The 18,309-nt window shown below is 43.9% G+C and overlaps 3 protein-coding genes across 6 annotated transcripts in view; all 3 read left to right on the top strand.

Annotated features, from left to right (window-relative positions):
• LOC139160021 (zinc finger protein 268-like) overlaps positions 1 to 18,309 on the top strand; it is a 113,524-nt gene that overhangs the window by 38,426 nt on the left and 56,789 nt on the right. The window lies entirely within an intron of this gene.
• Positions 20 to 9,767, top strand: LOC139160038 (GTPase IMAP family member 7-like). Of its 4 annotated transcripts, none has more exons than XM_070737556.1 (4): positions 20 to 917; positions 2,009 to 2,195; positions 5,338 to 5,789; positions 8,415 to 9,767. In XM_070737556.1, the coding sequence occupies exons 2-4, from the start codon at positions 2,108 to 2,110 to the stop codon at positions 8,451 to 8,453; spliced, it is 579 nt and encodes a 192-aa protein (XP_070593657.1). In that variant the 5' UTR covers positions 20 to 917; positions 2,009 to 2,107; the 3' UTR covers positions 8,454 to 9,767. The 4 variants fall into 4 exon arrangements, with proteins under 4 accessions (XP_070593657.1, XP_070593658.1, XP_070593660.1 ...); XM_070737557.1 differs by having other exon boundaries at positions 5,338 to 5,803; XM_070737559.1 differs by having other exon boundaries at positions 20 to 963.
• On the top strand, positions 11,114 to 15,393 carry LOC139159259 (zinc finger and SCAN domain-containing protein 2-like). The gene is made up of 5 exons (XM_070736596.1): positions 11,114 to 11,170; positions 14,064 to 14,342; positions 14,415 to 14,513; positions 14,607 to 15,081; positions 15,185 to 15,393. Exons 1-5 carry the CDS (start codon positions 11,114 to 11,116, stop codon positions 15,391 to 15,393), a joined length of 1,119 nt encoding a protein of 372 aa, XP_070592697.1.

Genomic DNA, 18,309 nt, shown 5'->3' with positions numbered 1-18,309 from the left:
CGGACTGTGGTGGGTGGGAGGGGGAGAGGAGGGCGGGTTTCGATCTGGACTCCAGAAGGGAGAGGCTTCGAGGGCTGGAGTGGGGGCAGCGTTTTCTGGACTGGAGGGGAATTATTATTATTATTATTATTATTATTATTATTATTATTATTATTATATATCTCTATCTCTCTCTGTATCTATCTCTGTATCTTTCTATCTATCTTTCTTTGTATCTTTTTCTCTCTCTCTATTTATCTCTTTCTTTCTCTCTCTCTCTATCTATCATCTCTCTCTCTCTATCATCTCTCTCTTTCTCTCTATCATCTCTCTCTCCCCCCTCTCTATCATCTCTCTCCCCCTCTATCATCTCTCTCTCTCTTTCTCTCTCTATCATTTCTTTCTTTCTTTCTCTATCATCTCTCTCTCTTTCTCTCTCTATCATCTCTCTCTATCATCTCTCTCTCTCTTTCTCTCTTTCTCTATCATCTCTCTCTCTCCCTCTCTCATCTCTCTCTCCCTCTCTCTCTCTCTATCATCAGTTTCTATATCGATCTCCCTCTCTGTCTGTCTGTCTGTCCGTCCACCCACCCACCCTTCCCTTCCAACTCTCTTCATGTGTCTCTGTGGGGGGCAGTTTGGGAGGCGCGCCCCTCCCCCTCCCCCCTCCCGCCTTGACCAAACACCCGCTTCTTATCAAACGGCAAGAAAGGGGAAAACGAAAGTGGCCTGCGAGCTGTCTGCCTGGAAATCACGTGATTGCAAGAAAAAGAGACCCGCCCGCCCGCAGGAAAAAGGTGGGACGTGCTGCCCACAGAGGCTGTTTCCCCACGACCACTTCTATCTGGACTCCAGAAGGGAGAGGCTTCGAGGGCTGGAGTGGGGGCAGCGTTTTCTGGACTGGAGGAGAAGACCTGCACGCCCCCCCTGCTAGTTGGGCAAGTTTGTAAACCCTTCCTGCTCCTCCCTCCCTCCCTGTTGTAGGTAAGGGGGTGGGTGGGAGGGGGGTGTTAGAAAGGGAGGGGAACGGGAACCCTCCCCCCTCTCCCCCCCCCGCCTAGGGTGAAGAGCGGGGGGGGGCGAGGTGACCACCCGAGGAGCTCTCTGGGCTTCTTCCCTCCGCCCCGGAGTAGCTGCTCGCGAGGGGCATCGCGGAAACCAGGCAGGGCGGGAGGGGGGGTCCAAGCTGGGGAGGGGAGGCCGAGGAGGATGGAGTTCCCCAGGGAAGAGAACGCAGAGCAGGCTGCAATTCGGAACACAACAGAGAAGGATGCAGAACAGAATGCAATTCGGAACAAAATAGAACTCGGAATCGATTTCAGTTTTTCCCAAAATTAACCCATTACTAATCGTTGTTGTTGCTGCTGCTGTTGCTGTTAGGAATAGAATAGAATTCGGAATAGAATTTGGAATAGGAATAGAAATGGAATAGAATAAGTAAAGTAGAAAAGAATGAATAGAATAGAATGAGTTCGGAGAATAGAATATATAGTATAGAGTAGAATAGAATAAGTAGAGTAGAATAGAATGCGTAAAGTGTATAGAGTACAGTAGAGTAGAATGGAATAGAATTCAGAATAGAATAAGATTCAAAATACAGTAGAATAGAATTCAGAATAAAATTTGGAGTTGGGATAGAAATAGAACAGAATAAGTAGAGTAGAAAAGAATGAATAGGATAGAATGAGTTCGGAGAATAGAATAAGTAGAGTACAATAGAATGAATAGAATAGAATGAGTAAAGTATATAGAGTAGAGTATATAGTAGATTAGAGTAGAATAGAATAAGTAGAGTAGTATAGAATGAGTAAATTATAGAATAGAATGGAATAGAATTCAGAATAGAATAGAATTTATAATAGAATGGAGTAGAATTTGGACTGGAATTCAGAGTGGAGACCGGAGTGGAGTAGAGTGAATGTGGAGTAGGCCCAACCGCTCTCAAGGGGAGGCAAGGGGCCTAGACTGGTTCCCTTGTGGCTGCCCAAGGACTCCAAACTAATGACCTCTTTATCCCCCTGCCCTCTAGGGCCTCTGCCTGCTCGCCTCCTACGCCCGGGTGGATCCGGTGTCTGGTCCTCCCGCCCTCGACCTCTCTCCCTGCTGGGCCGGAGCCCCAAAGCCTGGCATGGAAGGGGCTCTGGAGATGCCGGCCCTGGGCCGCCCCTTCTGTTTGGGGGCCCTCTACGACTGCCGCAGAGAGGCCCTGCTCCCAGGTACGTCCCCTAGCTTCTGACTCTGCGGCACGCCCGAAGTAGGCCGCTGGGCTCCCAGTGACTCTCCCCATACGGACTCCCAGACAGCTGTGCGGTGGTCGGCTGGTGGGAGGGGGACCACGCAGTGGGGTCAGTAAGTTGATGCACTACTTCATAGTTTCTTTAATTGTCCTTCCTTCCCTGGTACCTTAGTAGGATCCTTTTCAATTCCTTTTCAAATATTAACATTTTATATGACTAGAATGAATATAGATATAAAATATTTATATCATATTAATCCTGCCATTCTGTTCTAATAATTTAATTAATAATAATAATAAATTAATAATTAATAATTAATTAATGTGTGATGTTAGTAATAATAATTAGTCCTAGGTTCTTGGAAAGCACCCGACTGATGAACGCGCCCGAATACAAAATCCTGCATAGTGATCTCATTTGCTGTGTTGTATTGACATCATAATAGTAATAATAATAATAATATTGTATTGTATTGTATTTATTAGATTTGTATGCCGCCCTTCTCCGAAGACTCGGGGCGGCTAACAACAATATAAAAAGACAATGTAAACAAATCTATTATTAAAACAATTTTAAAAACCCCAATTTAAAGAACCACTCATACATACAAGCATACCATGTATAAATTCTATAAGCTTAGGGGAAAGGGAAATTTCAATTCCCCCATGCCTGACAACAGAGGTAGGTTTTAAGGAGCTTGCGAAAGGCAAGCAGGGTGGGGGCAACTCTGATATTTGGGGGGAGCTGGTTCCAGAGGGTCGAAGCCGCCACAGGGAAGGCTCTTCTCCTGGGTCCCGCCAAACGACATAATAATAATAATAATAGTAATAATAATAAAAATAAAAATAAAAATAAATAAATAATCCTAGGTGCTTGGAAAGCGTCCGACTGATGATGAAATACAAAATCCAGCATAGGGATCTTGTTTGCTGTGTTGTATTGACATAATAATAATAATAATAATAATAATAATAATAATAATAATAATAGAGAGAGAGAGGTGTATAAAATGAGACAGAAGAAGGCGAAACAGATAATATATGCTGCTAAAGCCTCAAAAGAGGAAGAAATTGCCAAATCTGTAAAGAAGGGGGATAAAACCTTCTTCAGATATATTAGTGATAAGAAGAAGAAAAACTGCGGCATCACGAAGCTTAGTACCGGGAATAATACATGCATTAATGGGAATAAGGAGATTGCTGACCATTTCAATAGCTACTTCTGTTCAGTTTTCTCAAAAGACACCTTACAAAATAATACTATAGAGGGATATAGCATTGCTTCCAGCTGTACGGATTCAGCTCCAGTGATCTTAGAAGCCGATGCCTTAGAAGAACTTGAACGATTAAAGATAAATAAGGCAATGGGTCCAGATGGCATCCACCCCAGAGTTCTTAAAGAACTCAGATCTGTCATTGCTACCCCCCTGACTGATTTGTTTAACCAATCCTTGTTAACAGGAGAAGTTCCTGAGGATTGGAGAATGGCCAGTGTTGTGCCTATCCACAAGAAGGGCAGTAGAGAAGAAGCTGGTAACTACAGGCCAGTTAGCTTGACATCAGTTGTAGTTAAAATGATGGAGACTCTACTCAAAAAGAGGATAAATCAGCACCTAAAAAACAATAACTTATTGGACCCAAATCAGCATGGCTTTACTGAAGGCAAATCATGTCAGACTAATCTCATTGATTTATTTGACTATGTCACAAAGTTGTTGGATGAAGGTGGTGCCGTGGCCCGTGGATATTGCCTACCTGGACTTCAGCAAAGCCTTTGATACGGTTCCACATAAAGAGCTGATAGATAAATTCGTGAAGATTGGGCTTAATCCCTGGATAGTTCAATGGATTTGCAGCTGGCTGAAGCGTAGACATCAGAGAGTTATTGTTAACGGCGAGTATTCTGAGCAGAGTCAGGTTACAAGCGGTGTGCCACAAGGGTCTGTTCTGGGTCCTATTCTTTTTAATATGTTTGTGAGTGACATAGGGGAAGGTTTGGTAGGGAAGGTTTGCCTATTTGCCGATGACTCTAAAGTGTGCAATAGGGTTGATATTCCTGGAGGCGTCTGTAATATGGTAAATGATTTAGCTTTACTAGATAAATGGTCAAAGCAATGGAAACTGCAGTTTAATGTTTCCAAATGTAAAATAATGCACTTGGGGAAAAGGAATCCTCAATCTGAGTATTGTATTGGCAGTTCTGTGTTAGCAAATACTTCACAAGAAAAGGATTTAGGGGTAGTGATTTCTGACAGTCTCAAAATGGGTGAACAGTGCAGTCAGGCGGTAGGGAAAGCAAGTAGGATGCTTGGCTGCATAGCTAGAGGTATAACAAGCAGGAAGAGGGAGATTATGATCCCGTTATATAGAATGCTGGTGAGACCACATTTGGAATACTGTGTTCAGTTCTGGGGATCTCACCTACAAAAATATTGACAAAATTGAACGGGTCCAAAGATGGGCTACAAGAATGGTGGAAGGTCTTAAGCATAAAACGTATCAGGAAAGACTTAATGAACTCAATCTGTATAGTCTGGAGGACAGAAGGAAAAGGGGGGACATGATCTAAACATTTAAATATGTTAAAGGGTTAAATAAGGTCCAGGAGGGAAGTGTTTTTAATAGGAAAGTGAAGACAAGGACAAGGGGACACAATCTGAAGTTAGTTGGGGGAAAGATCAAAAGCAACATGAGAAAATATTATTTTACTGAAAGAGTAGTAGATCCTTGGAACAAACTTCCAGCAGACGTGGTAGATAAATCCACAGTAACTGAATTTAAACATGCCTGGGATAAACATATATCCATCCTAAGATAAAATACAGGAAATAGTATAAGGGCAGACTAAATGGACCATGAGGTCTTTTTCTAATTAACCCTTTACCATATTTAAATGTTTCGATCATTTCCCCCCTTTTCCTTCTGTCCTCCAGACTATACAGATTGAGTTCATTAAGTCTTTCCTGATACGTTTTATGCTTAAGACCTTCCATCATTCTTGTAGCCCGTCAGTTCAGTTCAATTCCAAATCCCAATTCCCTGCCATTTCCTATGAAACGGTGTCCTTTCCCATAATCCAAAGGCATGTTCTCAACGGCATCTTTCCCGCCACTTCCTTGCAGACGTGACCTTGTGGGACCCTGACCTGTTGCAAATGTGGGCAAAGACCGAGGCCCAGCCCAGGACGGAGAGTCAGGTCCTCCCCTTGAACGATCTCCTCCAAAGCAAAGCCTCCGCCCTTGGCCTCGAGGGTGCTCTGAAGGCCAGCTTCTTCGGGGGCCTTTTCGAAGTGGGGGGAGCAGCCGCCTTCTTGGAAGAGAACCCGCTCTCAGGGAATGGTGCCCGTGGGACCCTTCACCTCTCCGTTACTACTGAACGGAAGTACCTGCCCATGGCTGTGCTCCACGGGAAGAGAGACCGTTACCAGGCGGTGGTGGAAGATGGGTCCGCCACCCACGTGGTCGTGGCGCTGCTCTACGGGGCCCAGGCCTTTTTCATGTTCGATTGCAGCGTCCGCAAATCCAAAGATGACTGGTGGGACGTCCAGCGACATCTCCTGCAGATGATTCAGAAGGTTAGAAGTTAAGGGTAAGGGTTATGGGTTAGGAGTAGGGGTTAGCAGTTACAGGTAAGAGTTAGGGGTTAGGAGTTAGGGGTTAGGAGTTAGGGGCAGGAGTTAGGAGTTACGGGCAGGGGTTGGGATTAAAAGGTAGGGTTAGCAGTTAGGGGTAGGGGTTAGGGTTAGGTTAGGGTTAGAGTTAGGGGTCGGGATTAGGAGTTAGGGCTTAGGGGTAGGGGTAGGTTAGGGTTAGGTTAGGGGTTGGGGTTAGGGGTAGGGTTAGATTGAATGATGGATAAATTGGGAACTACAATGGTGAAGAAATAAAAACCTTTATTGAGATTACATTTTTACTATAAATCAAACACAATTGTTCTAAGATGATTATGTTAAGATGTGTTATGTAAACTTATCTGAAAGGTAATAAATAATGAATTCATTGATGACTATGATAAATTGAGATATTATGGTGAGGATTTCTCTACACATTTATTACAAACTAAATGATGTGGTTAGGGGTTAGGGATGGGGGTTAGGGATAGGGGTGTTAGGGTGTAGGGTTGGGGTTAGTGTTAGGGGAAAGGGTTAGGGGATAGGGCTAAGGTTTAGGTTGGGGTTAGTGTTGGGGGTAAGGGTTAGTGTTAGGGTTGGGGTTAGTGTTAGGAGTTAGTGAGGGGTTAGGGGATAGGGTTAGGATATAGGGTTAGTGTTAGGGGTAAGGGTTAGTGGATAGGGTTTAGGTTTGGGGTTAGTGTTAGGGGTAAGAGGTAAGGGTTAGGGGTTAGTGTTAGGGTTTAGGGTTGGGGTTAGTGTTAGGGATTGGGGTTAGTGTTAGGGGATAGGGTTAGAGTTTAGTGTTAGGGGTTGGGGGTAAGGGTTAGGGGTTACTGTTAGGGTTTAGGGTTGGGGTTAGTGTTAGGGATTGGGATTAGTGTTATGGGGTAAGGGTTAGGGTATAGAATTAGGGGTTAGGATTGGGTTTAGTGTTAAGAGTTAGGGTTAGTGTTAGGGGTTAGTGTTAGGGCTAAGGTTATGATTATGTTATGAATATGTAATAATATAAATTTAAGTTGATTGATGTTTAATGAACTGTTAAGGCTTGGCCTTCCCTTTGCGGTAATGCGATTGTTATGAGGATATTCAGCAAGATTTAGACGATATGAATGAATGATATTTGTTTAGGAATAAGTAATATTGCTTTTTCTGTTCTTCTTTATCTTAATGTTTCTTCGTTTTAGTTAAAAAGGGCAATTGAGCTAGAGTAAGGGTTTAGAGATGCAGATGAATAAATAAGGATATATATATATATTTCTTGCTCTTTTTCTTTCTCTCTTTTACCTTCCCTTCCTCTATTTCTTCTTTTCTTTCTCCTTCCTACCTTCTTCCCTCCCTCCCTTCCTTCAGTCCTTTCTCTCTTACTCTCCCCTTTCATAAGTTTCCTTCCTTCCTTCCTCTGTTCCTGTCCCTTCCCCCTTTCTTTCTTTCTTTCCTTCCCTCCATTTCTTGCTTTCCTTCTCCTTCCTCCATTCTTTCCTCCCTCACTCCCTTCTTTCACTCCTTCCTCTCTTACTCTCCCCTTTCACACCTTTCCTTGCTTCCTTTGTACCCTTCCTCTGTTCCTGGCCCTTCCCTCTTTCCTTCCTTCCTTCCCACCCTCCGTCCATTCATTCACCCATTCCTCTCTTGATTGCCCCTTTTACCCTTCCTTCCTTCCACCCTCCCTCCTTCCTTCATAGCTCGCCCTCGCCTTTCTTCCCTTCCTTCCAGATGGGAGTGCCCCCTCAAGACACCCGCCCGACTGCTGGTACCCTGCTTTTTCTCTCCCCTCGTCCTTTCCAGCTCCTCGCCAGTGGCTGCCGGGTGTGGGATCTCCCTCCCCCCTCCCCTCGCTAGAAAGCACATGGTTCTGTCAACAAGAAGGGAGAAGTGCCAAGGAGCCGTAAATAAGCCTCGCTCTGCCTGACCGATGCCAGGAGGATCTTTCTTTCCCTTGTCACTCCCGCTTCTTTCTTTCTCCTGGACGAGTCCACACAATCGGCTTAACCCAGTTCCTGAAATAGCCTATGGCAGTGCTTCCCAACCTTGACAACTTGAAGATATCTGGACTTCAACTCCCAGAATTCCCCAGCCAGCATTCGCTGGCTGGGGAATTCTGGGAGTTAAAGTCCAGATATCTTCAAGTTGCCAAGGTTGGGAAACACTGGTCTATGGGACCGCCTCGCTTGGCGTAAAGCGGGAAATGATCCCCGGGGGATGGAGTGGCTTGGCGACTTTAAATAGTTTTAAAATGGCGGGGGGGGCCCAGACACTTAGGCTGTATGGGGCCCCAAAATTCCTGATGGTGGCCCTGGAGAAGGTAACCATGTCCATATTTTCCAGGGCTTGGAAAAGCTCCCCTCCCACTCTTTGGGGACACCCGAAATCACTGGCGGAGAGCATTTCAAGGGCCGTGAGAACAGCGTGAAGAGGGGGCCGCCGTGGCGGGATTTCAAATATCCCTCCTACTGGTTCTGTAGCGTGGCTTGGTGGGGTGGGGTGGGACCTTGCTGTGAGTGACATCAACTTGGCCACACCCACTCAGTCGCATGAACCACCAACAACAACAAGCCACTCCCACTTTTTCTTCCCCTTCTTCTCTAGTGCCGGAGTTCAGATCCTCCTTGTTGGGAAAACCGGTGACGGCAAAAGCGCCACGGGCAACACCATCTTGAACAGGAAAGAGTTCGCCTCCCAGATGAGTCTCCAGACCATCACCCGAAGCTGCCAACGCGGCGAGAGGCGGCTGAAGGACCGGAAAATTGTGATGATCGACACACCCGGCGTTTGCAACACCCAGTTGTCCGAGGGCGAAACCTATACCGAGCTGAAGAACGGGCTGGATTTGTGTCCGCCGGGACCCCACGCCATTATCCACGTCCTTAAGGTCGGGACGTTCACCACGGAGGCGAAGAAGACGGTGCGGTTCTTGAAAAGCCTTTTCCATGTCAAAGGTCTGAGCTACTTCATTGTTTTGTTCACCTGGAAAGAGGATCTGGAAGGGGGATCGCTCGAAAGTTTCATCTCCGCACAGGACAAAGAGCTGAGGAAATACATCCTGGAGTGCGGGAACCGTTGCTTGGCCTTCAGCAACCAGGTCGAAGAGGTGGAACGCGAGGCTCAGGTGGAGAAGTTGATCCAGATGGTCCAGGATTTGGTGGAAATGAACAAGGACGCTCCCTATTACTCGGAAGGCATTTTCTCGAGGCTTAAGACAAAGCTCAAGACCTTGGAAAACTCATCTCAAATGAGCTAAGTGCCAAAGCCCACTGCAACAACGTCGCCAAAAAGGCTGCAAGAGTTGTTCACCTAATCACGTAGCTTCTGCTCCGGCAATCTCACACTACTAACCAGAGCATACAAAACTTTCCCCAAACCAATCCTTGAATCCAGCTCACTCACACTGCATTTCGGACATTAACACTAGAAAATGTCCAGGAATACTTTACTAGAAGAGCCCTCCTCCACTCGCAACAGAATACCCTGCATAACTAGACTCACAATCCTAGGTTTAGAAAGCTTAGAAGTATATTGCTTTAAACACGACCTAAGTACAGCCCATAAATACATCTGCTACAACGTCCTTCCTGTCGACCACTACTTCAGCTTTGATCCTAATGATACACGAGCACACAACAGATACAAACTCAAAGTAAACCGCTCCAAACTCAACTGCAGGAAAGACGACTTTAGTAACCAAAGAGTTGATGCATGGAAATCACTACCGGACTCTGTAGTATCATCACCTAACCCCCAAAACTCTCCACTGTTGACCTCACCTGATTCCTAAGAAGTCAGTAAGGGGCGTGCAGTAGTGCACCACTGTGCCTTCCGTCCCCTGTCCTAATGTTTCTCTCTTACTAGTATCATGTATGTAAACACTGTTAGATCTGGACTATTTATAGGAACACGCTATTTCTCAAAGTAAACTTTAATTAAAAGTTAGGATATCTCTGTGTGGCTGAGTAGTTATTCACAACTGATCTCAATATAAACGTTTTGGTGTGTGCACAACTTTGGTAAACAAGGTCGACTCTGCTCATACATTAACAGTATGCAGTAAACATAATATATCACATTTTTGATAGGGAAGCTTTATTAGTAGAGGGCAGGTATGCAGTAAACATAATGTATCACATTTTTGATAGGGAAGCTTTATTAGTAGAGGCTGGGTATGTAGTAAATATAATATATCACATATTTGATAGGGAAGTATTATTAGAGGGCAGGTATGCAGTAAATATAATGTATCACATTTTTGATAGGGAAGCTTTATAAGTAGAGGGTGGGTATGTAGTAAACATAATACAGTGGTACCTCATCTTACGAACACCTCTTCTAACGAACTTTTTGAGATACGAACCCGGTGTTTAAGATTTTTTTGCCTCTTCTTCTGAACTATTTTCACCTTACGAACCCAAGCAGCTGCTGCTGGGATGAAGGGGTTTCTTTTCCCCCCCCCTTTTTTGAAGAAAGAAAAGGGAGGGGCAGCTTGGAGGGGGAAAGAGTTTGCATTAACAAAAGTAGGAGAACAGCGTGCTTGCAGAGGCACTGAAAGGGTGTCTTTTGAAGGGTGCCTTTCTTCCTTCCTTCCCACTCACCCTTCCCACTCACCCTTTAGCCTAGCCTTGCTTCTTCCACCCGCCCCCTTTAGCTGCTCCTCCCTGCCCTCTGTTCGCCTCCCTTCTAAAGTTTGGGATTTTCCTGAAGGATTTGCACACATTATTTGCTTTTACATTGATTCCTATGGGAAACATTGTTTCGTCTTAAAACTTTTCACCTTACGAACCTCCTCCTGGAACCAATTCAGTTCGTATCATGAGGTACCGCTGTATATCACATTTTTGATGGGAAAACTTTATTAGTAGAGGATGGGCCTATACGATTTAAGTATGTTATGTCTGTGTATGTCTGCTTTAATAACGGGGATTTTAATGTTTTCTTTTTTAATCGTTAAATTATTAGATTTGTTATGAACTGTTTTCTATTGTTGTGAGCCGCCCCGAGTCTACGGAGAGGGGCGGCATACAAATCTAATAAATAAATAAATAAATGGGTATGTAGTAAATATAATATATCACATTTTTGATAGGGAAACTTTGTTGGTAGATGGTGGGCATGCTGTGAACATAACAGACACAAAGCAGTAAGTGAAACTAGGCAAAATCACATCCAATACCTGTACAATGAACACAGGGCCCCCCTCGAGGCTGTATAGTCTCTACCCCTTCTCTCTCTGTGCCGAGGACTGAGTCTCAAACGATCCACCAGTGAAACTACTGAAGTTTGCAGATGACACGAAAATGATCGGACTCATTGGAGACAACGACGCAACCACCTACAGACGGGAGGTTGAACAAGTAGCCTTGTCGTGCGACCGGAACAATGTGGAACCGAACACACTCAATATGGTAGAAACGGGTAGACTTTAGGAAGAACCCTTCCATCCTTCCACCTCTCACAATACTAGACAACATAGGTATCCACAGTGGAGACCTTCAAATTTCTGGGTTCTATCATATCTCAAATGGACCTAACATGGTCACCTGACATCCAAAACATGATCCAAAAAGCACCACGAAGGATGTTCTTTCTGCGCCAACTCAGGAAGCTCCAACTGCCCGAGAAGATGCAGATCCAGTTCTATGGAGGAATCACTGAGTCTGTCATCTGGGACAGAGGAGGGAGGAATGAAGGAAGGAAGGTGGGAAGAAATAGAGGAAGGAGGGAGGGAGGGGGGGAGGGAAGGACTAGAGGGAGGAAGGAAGGACTACAAAGAAGGAATAGGAAGGAGGGAAGGAATAAAAGAATAAGGGAGGGAGGAATAGAGGAGTAAGGAGGGAGGGAGGAAGGAATAGAGGAAGGAAGGAACGAAGGAATGATTGAAGGAAGGAATTAAGGAAGGAAGGAATGATTGAAGGAAGGAAAGAGAAAAGGAAGGAAGGAATGAAAGAAAAGGAAGGAATGGTTGAAGGAAGGAAGGAATGGAGGAAGGAGGGAATGAAGGAATGGAAGAATGAAGGAAGGAAACGTAGAAACATAGAAGGCAGACGGCAGAAAAAGACCTCATGGTCCATCTAGTCTGCCCTTATACTATTTTTTGTATTTTATCTTAGGATGGATATATGTTTATCCCAGGCATTTTTAAATTCAGCTACTGTGGATTTATCAACCACGTCTGCTGGAACTTTGTTCCAAGCATCTACTACTCTTTCAGTAAAATAATATTTTCTCATGTTGCTTTTGATCTTTCCCCCAACTAACCTCAGATTGTGTCCCCTTGTTCTTGTGATTACTTTCCTATTAAAAACACTTCCCTCCTGAACCTTATTTAACCCTTTAACATATTTCAATGTTTCGTTCATGTCCCCCCTTTTCCATCTATCCTCCAGACTATACAGATTGACTTCATTAAGTCTTTCCTGATACGTTTTATACTTAAGACCTTCCACCATTCTTGTAGCCCGTCTTTGGACCCGTTCAATTTTGTCAATATCTTTTTTGTAAGTGAGGTCTCCAGAACTGAACACAGTATTCCAAATGTGGTCTCACCAGCGCTCTATATAGCAGGATCACAATCTCCCCCTTCCTGCTTGTTATACCTCTAGCTATGCAGCCAAGCATCCTACATGCTTTCCTACCGCCCGACCACACCGCTCACCCATTTTGAGACTGTCAGAAATAACTACCCCTAAATCCTCTTCTGAAGTTTTTGCTAACACAGAACTGCCAATACAATACTCAGATTGAGGATTCCTTTTCCCCAAGTGCATTATTTTACATTTGGAAACATTAAACTGCAGTTTCCATTGCTTTGACCATTTATCTAGTAAAGCTAAATTATTTACCATATTACAGACGCCTCCAGGAATATCATAGTTTTTTTTATAGTCCGACCCTCCAACAGTCTGAGGGACAGCGAACTGGCCCCCTGTGTAAAAAGTTTGGGGACCCCTGGTCTTAAGCATAAAACTTATCAGGAAAGACTTAATGAACTCAATCTGTATAGTCTGGAGGACAGAAGGAAAAGGGGGGACATGATCGAAACATTTAAATATGTCAAAGGGTTAAATAAGGTTCAGGAGGGAAGTGGTTTTAATAGGAAAGTAAACACAAGAACAATGGGACACAATCTGAGGTTAGTTGGAAAGATCAAAAGCAACATGAGAAAATATTATTTTAGTGAAAGAGTAGTAGATCCTTGGAACAAACTTCCAGCAGACCTGGTTGGTAAAGCCACAGTAACTGAATTTAAACATGCCTGGGATAAACATAGATCCATCCTAAGATAAAATACAGGAAATAGTATAAGGGCACCGTCAATCTTAAATGTTTCGAAATACCACCTCTGGCTGGCCCCAGAGTGGGCTGGGAATGAAGATTTTGCAGTATCCTTCCCCTGCCATGCCTACCAAGCCGTACCTACTAAGCCACACCACGCCCACCAGATCACACCCAGAGAACAGGCAGTAAAATAATTTGAATTTCACCACTGACCTCACCCCATTCCTAAGAGGTCTGTAAGGAGCATGAAGTGCACCAACGTGCCTACCGTCCCTGTACTAATGTAACCATCTGATGTATGCATCATCATGTTTATACATTTCCTGTGTTCATAATCATGTTTATCATTTTATTTGTAATCTTATATATGCTTGGCAAATAAAAATAAACAAAGGTCTTCTACTTAGTATTGGTATGAACCTGAAAAAAATAAAAGCTAAACGCACATCAATAGAAGAGGTTGTACCTGGCTCTAGAGCAGTAACAATGAGAGGGACCTAGAAACATTCACATATGAGCTAGGAGTGTGATGTAACTAGCAAAAAAGTCAATGCATTCCTAGTCTGCAGCATCACAGAGAGAGTGTCAAGATCACATGAAGTGTTAAAACTGTATTATACTGTATTGGTAAGACTACACTTTGGATACTGCATCCAGTTTTGGTTACCAATATACAAAAAAGGTGTTCAGATTGTAGAAAGAGTGCAGAGAAGAAGAACAAAGACATTCAAGCGAGGGTAAAACATACAATGAAGGATTGTAGGAATTGGGTAACAGAGAGAAGGACTGAGGTGATATGATAGCTATTATGTCCTGCCCAGAGATTAGGGAAGTAAGCTTGGAGATTAGTTGTAATTGGTGAACCCCGGTTGCTGTGATTGGTTAAGCTATTCCTCGGAAGCGAGGGCGGCAAAAGCTCTGTCACCCGATTGGTTGTCACCTCAGCCGGCGTGGGTATATAAACGCTAGGAAAGTTTCACCGACATTTCTGGCCTGGTGAGACATCAGAGGACTCACACAGGAGAGAAACCCTTTGAATGTCTTGTTTGTGGGGAAAGTTTCAGTCACAATTCCCAGTTAGTGGTACATCAGATTATTCACACAGGAGAGAAACCCTTTGAATATCCTGATTGTGGAAAAAGTTTCAGTCACAATTCCCAGTTAGTGGTACATCAGATTATTCACACAGGAGAGAAACCCTTTGAATATCCTGATTGTGGAAAAAGTTTCAGTCTTAATTCCAGCGTGGTAAAACATCAGAGGACTCACACAGGAGAGAAACCCTTTTAATGTCTTGTTTGTGGAAAATGTTTCAGTCAGAATTCCACCCTACTGGTACATCAGAGGATTCACACAGGAGAGAAACCCTTTGAATGTCCTGATTGTGGGGAAAGTTTCAGTCACAATTCCCAGTTGGTGGTACATCAGATTATTCACACAGGAGAGTAACCCTTTGAATATCCTGATTGTGAGAAAAGTTTCAGTCAAAATTGTCAACTGGTGGTAAACCAGAGTATTCACATAGGAGAAAAACCTTATGAATGTCCTGATTCTGGGAAAAGTTTCAGTCTAAATTCCCACCTGGTAAAACATCAGAGGACTCACACAGGAGTGAAACTCTTTGAATGTCTTGATTGTGGGAAAAGTTTCAGTCAGAATTCCAACCTGGTAAGACATAAGAGGACTCACACAGAAGATAAATTATTTGAATGTCCTGATTGTAGGAAAATGTTCAGTCAAAATTCCCACTTGGTAGTACACCTGAGGACTCACACAGGAGAGAAACCCTTTGAATGTCCTGATTGTGGAAAAAGTTTCAGTCTAAATTGCCAACTGGTAAGACATAAGGGGACTCACATAGAAAAGAAAGTCTTTGAATGTCCTGACTGTGGGGAAAGTTTCAGTTTAAATTCCAACCTAGTAAGACATCAGAGGACACATACAGGAGAGAAACTCTTTGAATGTCCTGACTGTGGGAAACGTTTCAGTGAGAAGTCCAACCTGGTACATCACCAGAGGACTCACAGGAGAGAAACCTTTTGAATGTCCTGATTGTGGGAAAAGTTTCAGTCAAAATTCCCACTTGGTAGTACACCTGAGGACTCACACAGGAGAGAAACCATTTGAATGTTCTCATTGTGGAAAAAGTTTCAGACTAAATTCCCACTTGGTAGTACACTTGAGGACACACACAGGAGAGAAACCCTTTGAATGTCCTTATTGTATAAAAAGTTTCAGTCACAAATCCAACCTGGTAAGACATCAGAGGACTCCCACAGGAGATAAATTATTTGAATGACTGTATTTTGCATCTCATTTGGAAACCAAGGACCCAGAATATGGAGGAAGAATGGAGAGCAGGATGCTTGAAGTCCAGTGTGAAGTTTCCACAATCTGTTTTGATTTGGGGAGCCATGTCAGCTGTGGGTTTCCGTTCACTGTGCTTCATTAAGTCCAGGCTCAACACAGCCGCCTATCAGGAGATTTGGGAGCACTTCATGTTTCCTTCCTCAGACGTGCTTCATGGGGATGCAACGTTGGCTCTTCTATGACTTGTGGACTTCAACTCCCAGAATTCCTGAGCCAATCATTATTATTATTATTATTTATTGGACTTGTATGCCGCCCCTCTCCGTAGACTCGGGGCGGCTAACAACAATGATAGAAAACAGCATGTAACAATCCAATTAATAAAACAACTAAAAACCCCTATTATAAAACCAAACATACACACAAACATACCATGCATAACTTGTAATGGCCTAGGGGGAAGGGATATCTTAACTCCCCCATGCCTGGCGGCATAAGTGAGACTTGAGTAGTTTACGAAAGACAGGGAGGGTGGGGGCAGTTCTAATCTCCGGGGGGAGTGGGTTCTAGAGGGCCGGGGCCGCCACAAAGAAGGCTCTTCCCTTGGGTCTCACCAGACGATATTGTTTAGTCAACGGGACCCGGAGAAGGCCAACTCTGTGGGACCTTATCGGTCGCTGGGATTCGTGCGGAGTTGAAGTCCATATGTCACAGAAGAACCAATTTTGCCTACCCCTGTTCTAGCCTACCCCTATCCCTGTTCTTGGTGCCTGCTCACACTGCAAAAGCACCAAAACCTGTCTCAATGACTGTGGGATTACTGTGCTTGATTGGCCAGTAAACTCGCCTGACCTGAACCCCACAGAGAGTCTGTAGGGCATTGGGAAGAGAAATATGAAAGACACGAGACTGAACAATGCAGAAGAGTTGAAGGCCGCTATTATTATTATTTCATAACACCTCAGCAGTGCCACAATTTGATAGCTTCTATGACATTCTCCATTGAGGCAGTAACTGCTGTAAAATGGACCTAAACCAAGTACAGTAGTACCTCTAGATACGAGCTGCTCTACATGCGAGTATTTCAAGATACGAGCCAAGAGGGGAGAGACATTTCTGTTCTAGTCCTGAGCTCAAATTCAGGATACGAGCCGAGCGTCCACTAGGCGGCGCAAGAATCCTTGCTTTTGGTTATCTCGGAGCGGAAAAACAAAGTCTAAAGCGATTTGTTCCAGATACGAGTTGCCTCGACATACAAACTCCCTTCTGGAACCAATTATGCTCGTATCTAGGGGTACTACTGTACTGAGTACATATGCATGCTTATAGTTTTCAGAGATCCTATATTGCTTACTGTACATTCCTTGTTTTATTGATCACATGTAATTTTCTAATTTTCTGAGATGAGGGGTTTGGGGTTTTCTTTATAGCTGTTAACCACAGTCATCACAATTATGACAAATAATGGCTTGAACTGTCTTGCCTTGCATGTAATGAGTCTCTCTCATATATTATGTTTCACCTTTTAAGTTGTGTTACTGAAATAAATGAACTTTTGCACAATATTCTATTTTTTCATGTTTCACCTGTATATTACTGTATTTTTCAGACTGTAAGACAAACCTTTTTTTATCTCCCAAAAGGGGTGTGTGTGACAATGTCTATGCCTTCTATAGACTGAATATTGCTAAAGCCCTGCCCACATGCCAGCCCTTTTTATTTTTTGCCTCCGCAGGCCCCGGTTGTTGTTTTTTTTGGTCTTTCAAAGCCTTTTTTTGGTCCCTTTTTCAGGGGGTTTTTCCAGCCCATTTTCAAGGCTTTTTTGGGCCCATTTTTGAGGCTTTTTTGGAAACCCTAGAAAAGGGTGAAAAGGCTGGAAAAAAGCCTCAAAAACGGGTTGGAAGAGCCACAAAAACTTATTTTCTTCCAGATTATAAGTGCCTCTTCTGACTCACCTTCCTGATAGAAGATCACAGCATAACCAGCATCCCTACAAGCCTCCTTTTAAAAATAACAGCTGGTAATTGTCTTACTTAGCAGTTGTGTCTCCTTGTAGGGAGCTGGAAAGGAAGGAACCCCCCCCCCCTCAAAGAAGCGTTGACGATCTCCTGGACCCGGCTCCGTGTCACCTCCCTGCTGTCCGAGATCAGCCAGGAGGAACACAGGTCCAGCAAACAGGTGGTGGAACTCACAGCTCCAATGGCCTTGTCCACTTCATCAGGTGTCACCAGGTCAAACTCCTCCCAGACAGATGGACTAAGATGGGCCCCTGTCACCTCAACTGACTCATAGTCAGCTGACACTGCATTCCAATTGAAACATAGAAGACTGACGGCAGAAAAAGACCTCATGGTCGATCTAGTCTGTCCTTATACTATTTCCTGTATTTTATCTTACAATGGATCTATGTTTATCCCAGGCATGTTTAAATTCAGTTACTGTGGATTTACCAACCACGTCTGCTGGAAGTTTGTTCCAAGGATCTACTACTCTTTGAGTGAAATAATATTTTCTCATGTTGCCTTTGATCATTCCCCCAACTAACTTCAGATTGTGTCCCCTTGTTCTTGTGTTCACTTTCCTATTGAAAACACTTCCCTCCTGAACCTTATTTAACCCTTTAACATATTTAAATGTTTCGATCATGTCCCCCCTTGTCCTTCTGTCCTCCAGACTATACAGATTGAGTTCATTAAGTCTTTCCTGATACGTTTTATGCTTAAGACCTTCCACCATTCTTGTAGCCCATCTTTGGACCCAAGGTCTTGTGAATCTGAGCGATTTGGAGTCAATGTCTTGTGAATCTGAGCGATTTTATCAGCGAAAAACTTGTTAAAGTCCTCGGCACTACCCTGCAAGGGTTCCCCAACCCCTCCCATGGTTGAGGAGGGAGCGGGTCACCCCA

Source organism: Erythrolamprus reginae, chromosome 2, assembly GCF_031021105.1.
Source record: "Erythrolamprus reginae isolate rEryReg1 chromosome 2, rEryReg1.hap1, whole genome shotgun sequence".
Lineage (NCBI taxonomy): Eukaryota > Metazoa > Chordata > Lepidosauria > Squamata > Dipsadidae > Erythrolamprus > Erythrolamprus reginae.
This window is presented reverse-complemented; position numbering and strand designations above follow the sequence as displayed.